General features: G+C 45.1%; 1 protein-coding gene across 1 annotated transcript; it reads right to left on the bottom strand.

The window, feature by feature from the left end:
- Positions 1 to 526: 526 nt before the first annotated feature.
- LOC104951646 (prosaposin receptor GPR37L1-like) lies at positions 527 to 4,535 on the bottom strand. Its single transcript, XM_010778356.1, has 2 exons — positions 3,216 to 4,535; positions 527 to 847 (listed from the first exon to the last, which is right to left on the bottom strand). Exons 1-2 carry the CDS (start codon positions 3,900 to 3,902, stop codon positions 527 to 529), a joined length of 1,008 nt encoding a protein of 335 aa, XP_010776658.1. The 5' UTR covers positions 3,903 to 4,535.
- Positions 4,536 to 5,672: the final 1,137 nt, after the last annotated feature.

Raw genomic sequence — 5,672 nt, 5'->3', positions numbered from 1 at the left:
TGATGTAGAAGAGACATGGAGAAGAGGGGACACATGTTGATGTAGAAGAGACATGGAGAAGAGGGGACACATGTTGATGTAGAAGAGACATGGAGAAGAGGGGACACATGTTGATGTAGAAGAGACATGGAGAAGAGGGGACACATGTTGATGTAGAAGAGACATGAAGAAGAGGGGACACATGTTGATGTAGAAGAGACATGAGGAAGAGGGGACACATGTTGATGTAGAAGAGACATGAAGAAGAGGGGACACATGTTGATGTAGAAGAGACATGAAGAAGAGGGGACACATGTTGATGTAGAAGAGACATGAAGAAGAGGGGACACATGTTGATGTAGAAGAGACATGAAGAAGTGGGGACACATGTTGATGTAGAAGAGACATGGAGAAGAGGGGACACATGTTGATGTAGAAGAGACATGGAGAAGAGGGGACACATGTTGATGTAGAAGAGACATGGAGAAGAGGATTTTGCATAATAGGCGACCTTTAAAACTCTCCCGGTGAGTTAAACCTGTGTATGTTATGTTCTCACCTGGTGATACTTGAGCAACAGAGAGTGCAGGTAGTCGGGCAGGTAGAGGGACAGAGGGGAGGAAGGTGTGATGGAGCAGGAGTCGACCAGCAGGCCTGATATCGGGGACATGGACTGGTTGAGCTGCCAGAGGAAGATCTCCGGGCTGGAGAGCAGCAGAGCAGTGAGCCACACCAGAACCAGCTGCACCAGCACGGAGCGGCAGCGCTCCACCAGCCGGGCCTTGGGCTGCGAGGAGGAGGTGGCAGCGTGGAAACGAGCGATGCCCAGAGCGCACAGAGTGAAGGAGGTGAGGCCCAGAGACACGGCCTGCAGGAGAGGACGAGAACAATGGAGGTTGTTTTGAAGGTATTTGCTTTGGTAAGGCAAGTTTATTTATATAGCAACTTTAAACACAAGGACATGCACATTTCTATATCTGGCGGCAGTGGTTCAGTCTGTAGGGACTTGTTCTTGGAACCGAAGGGTCGCGGGTTCAAGTCCCGTGTGACCCAAACAAAAGAAAGAAGAAAGCTGGTAGCTGGAGAGGTGCCAGTTCACCTCCTAGGCCAGTTCACCTCCTAGGCCAAGGTGCCCTTGAGCAAGGCACCTAACCTTGAAACTGCTCCCTTGGTGCCGGATAACTGGCAGCCTCTCTGCTCTGCACATGGTTGTGTGTGTGTATCCTCCCCTGTGTGTGTAATGTGTGTAAACACAACAGAGTGGAGAAAGACATTTCTTCTATATGTCGTCTTCTTCTAAAGTGCTTGAATTGGTGTATTGGTGCAAAACTGAAAAATTAAAACAAATATTGCAAATATCATGAAATATAAATATAGAATAGAGTAGAAAGGTAATACAATAAACAATCTCAACAATATTAAAATAAAATGTATATTCGCAACATGTCTGATCTGCCAGACAACAAAAATCGGTAAACTAAACAAGGATTGGAAAATTCAACATTTTGGAAATGATATCCGATTGTTTTGGTATTACAGTAGGGAGTGATGTTAGAAGTAGAACTTTAAATATAAGAAAGCAGTGCTACCAAAAGCATGTGAGCTCTATGTTCTGGTTTTAGCTTTATGGTGCTTTCACAACTATGGGACTTTTCCCCACACTCACAGGGTATAACGTTTCACATCCGTGCAGCAAAGTTTTGGAAATCCTATCATGGCCAGAAAGATGAGTCCAAATACAGACATTATTTGTTCCTCTTTGTATACTGTGTTACAGTACAAACTCTCTATGATTGTTATTCAAAGGGATAAAGTACCAAACACTCTCTCTACCCAATGCTATCAGAATGTAATCAATCAAACCACATGAGGAAAGTAAAGGATCAGTCTGGTGTTATTTAATGTATCTTATAATCAACAAATCCCATATGCAGACCCATCCAACAACATTAGTCCGTCCCTCACTACTGAGTTAATGTTTGTGCACTCAGCAGAATCACATTGGTTCCCGCCAAAACGTTTACAAATGTATTTAAGTGTCTGTAATTTCTTTAAATTGCTATCTCAGCATACAATAATTCTCCGTTTTTAGCCAAGCTTAGCCTATTTACTGAACTGATGACTGAACTGTTCTACTTCTACTTTCATCAACTCCCAAACCTAAGTCTGTATTAAAAACCATGTATGTTCAGTTCTGCCAAGATGGACCAAAACACTGTCAAACATTCTCTGAACTGAAGACTCCAATATGGCCACCTGTAGTAAAGGGTCACAGATCATTCAAACACAGTTTCACCCCAAATTTGTTCCTGTCAAACCATGAAGGCAGCAGCAGGACGCCCCAGCAGACAAAGAACCAGGTCTCCATGGTAACTGACAAAAAAACTACTGAATCTCTGCTCTTTAGCAATAGTTCATATATCACAAAAATAAAGATAAGTAAACTGTTGTATATTTAGAACAAAACTGTGTCATATTAGATGTTTGGGCACTTTAACATACACACTTAAGTCAATATCTTTCAATTAAATGAAAATATATATAATTTGCAGGGACCAAAAGTAATGGTTGCCAAATGGCCATTTAAATTTGGCAACCAGTTATTTGACTTATTGGCATATGGACAGCAAACAGCAAGACTTCCAACCAAACATAATATTTGTTTTACATTTTTGCTGCATTTCATTTGTGATATAAAAATATTGCTGTTGCATTCCACCCTAAAAAATCTCAGAATTTACCAGTAGATGAAAAAAACCTTTGTCAAAATCTGTTTCACCCGCCACAAGTAACCACTTTAAACAAAATTACTTTCAATAAAACTTCCTCTTGCCCCTCCTACTTCCACATAAGCCCCACCCACCATCATATAAGGCACCATGCGGCAGGTGATGTCACCAATGATCCTCCTATGGGACAGCTGGTTGAGGACCACCACAGGAAGGCATAGCACCAGGACCAGGAAGTCCCAGAACGCCATTCTTTACATTTCCATCTCAGATTACAATAAGACTGAATTATAGTCAAGCTTAGCATATTGACTGAATTGATGACTGAACTGTTAGCCTATCTCCATCCAAAGAGGTACAATTCTACTTTCATAAACTCCCAAACCTAAGTCTGTATTAAAAACCATGTCTCTTCAGTTCTGCCAAGATGGAACAAAATACTTTCAAAAAATTACTTTCAAGCAATCTTTCTCTTGCTCCTCCTACTTCCTCATAAGCCCCACCCACCTCCATATAGGGCACCATGCGGCAGGTGATGTCACCAAGGATCCTCCTATTGGACAGCTGGTTGAGGACCACCACAGGAAGGCATAGCACCAGGACCAGGAAGTCCCAGAACGCCATGCTGGCCAGCAGGTAGTTCCAAGCCGACCTCATGTAGTAGTTGTTCCAGACGATGCACATGACCGCCATGTTTCCCACCACGCCCAGCGCCAGCACCAGGCCGGCCAGGAACAGAACTGCGTAGGCCGCGTACGAGCCTTCTGCCAGCGGGTAGAACGGGTTGAAGAGTCCTGGGGGGTCCAAGCTGGAGGTGTTTCCGTGGACCTCGTGATCGTTGTGGTCTCCTGCTGCTACTTTAGTCCCGTTGTCAAACGCTGTGTCCTGCGGTGTCGTGACGGAGTCGTTCTCAAAGGACTGGCTGAAGGTGGACTGTTGTTCTTCTTCCTCTGCGCCGCGGGCCAGGCGCCGGGGTTGGTCAACATCTAGATCCAGCATTTCTGGGAGTGGTAGGCTCTTGTTGGGGGCCTCGTCGGTCTTGAGCTGCTTGGAGATCCAGAGTGGTTCCAGTTTGACGAGGGATGAGGGTTTGTTGAGGGTGTCGCTCTGACTGTCAGGTTGCTGAACGGTCTTTGCGTCCGTCAACAGAAGCGGCAGAAAAAGGCCCAACCACAAAGCAAGAGTAGGGGCCATGATCCAAATATTTGATGTGGATGATTCCTCTTAAGATTCTTCTTATTGAACTTCAGACCTAGGTGCTGAGCTTCAATTAGAATGCCAAGAAAGTTCCCAAAAAGTGACAATATTCAGAAACCAAATGACCAACTTGATGCTTAGCAAAGTCGACGGTACCTTTCAGAGGGACGCAACTCTAGTTCAGAGATTCTGGAAAATGACTTCAAGACAGAAGTTTGTTGAGTAAAGTCGACAATTCCAGGGAATAAAAAAGGTTAAAATGCACCAAAGCTTGCAGCTGGTTGCTTGATGTCTACCAACGTTTCAGAAAGTTTCTAGATGATGAAGAAATGCAGATGTTTGCTAGATCGTCCAATAGATTTTTAATTGGTTTGTAGTCCAGAAAAGATGAAGGTGTCTTCTCTTCTCTTCTCTTCTCAGGCTTGTGGTTTTAAACTCTCAATACCCCCAGGTTTCCCACTTTAAAACTGGACTGTGTTCTTCCCATCCATTAGTAATCCAAACAGGCGCTGGAGCTCCAGGAGGGGGGGCGTAGGGCGAGGGTCCGTGTCCGTGTCGGGGCTGCTGTGTCTGGGCTGCAGATAGCAGAGAGACTGGGCGTCCTGGAGCTCTGAGGGTCTCTGGGAACAAGCAGCTATCTGCAGTATGGCTGGATGGAGCCTTTGTCAGCACACACACGCAAACACACACACACACACACACACACACACACACACACACACACACACACACACACACACACACACACACACACACAGTGACAGGCCTGCAAGCATACAAACAAGGTTGGCACTCACACAAATACACACATTTGTCTGCACGATCATGCATGCATACTTTCTTTTGCTCTTTTTGGCTTTCACTTTTCTCTCTAACTCACACACACANGGTGGGCCCGGGTGGGCCTGGGCCCCGCCACATGCACGTCTGGCCCACCCACAGCCAATCAGCGCTTCATAGCGCAACTTCCTTCTGGGCTTCCCGGCTCTGCGCTATGAAGCGCTGATTGGCTGTGGGTGGGCCAGACGTGCATGTGGCGGGGCCCAGGCCCACCCGGGCCCACCCACAGCTACGCCACTGGTTTGACCATCTCTGTTACTAAGTTATGGACAACTAAATAAATAAGTAAATACTGTGGATACCTTACCATTACTGGGCTCATAAAGAATGATAAGAATAAGAATAATGCGTCTTGAACTGGTTTCATTAATTAGTCTCTTTACGTTTCACAGACTGTTAGCTTGTTGTGGTAAGCTGGTAGCCTATTTTATTAAAGAGCATATCAAAAGAAAGACTTGTGTTATGTCTTCCTTAATGCAATAGTAATTGGGGGTGCAAGTGGAGTCTCGCAGAGGCAAAACTGTGGCGCGCTTACACTGTAGGTGCGCCGCAGTCTGCGTGATCTGCCTGTAGGGAGGGGCGGTCCGGCCCTGCGAGTAAAGTAACGAGTAAAGTAACGAGTAAAGTAACGAGTTACTTTATGTAGACAGTAACGAAGTAGTGTAATGTATTACTTTTTTTTTAAAGTAATATGCAATATACTACTTTTTTTTAGTAACGACCCCATCTCTGGTGATGACGTCCATACACACTGTTGAATTGGTTTCTGTTGACCAGCCAACCTGGCTATGGGTCTTCCATGACACAGCCACTGTTCTGCCTGCCCCAAGGTTGAGCCAGCGGTGAAAACACAATCTCTCAGGTCCTACTGCTAACTTGCAGGAGTTACTGTTAGTAATTAGCATTTAGCACTATTTTAGCAACAAG

Source organism: Notothenia coriiceps, unplaced genomic scaffold, assembly GCF_000735185.1.
Source record: "Notothenia coriiceps isolate Sejong01 unplaced genomic scaffold, NC01 NC01_scaffold00019000, whole genome shotgun sequence".
Classification (NCBI taxonomy): Eukaryota; Metazoa; Chordata; class Actinopteri; order Perciformes; family Nototheniidae; genus Notothenia; species Notothenia coriiceps.
Note: the sequence above shows the minus strand (reverse complement) of the source record. Positions and strands in the feature narration are given on the sequence as shown.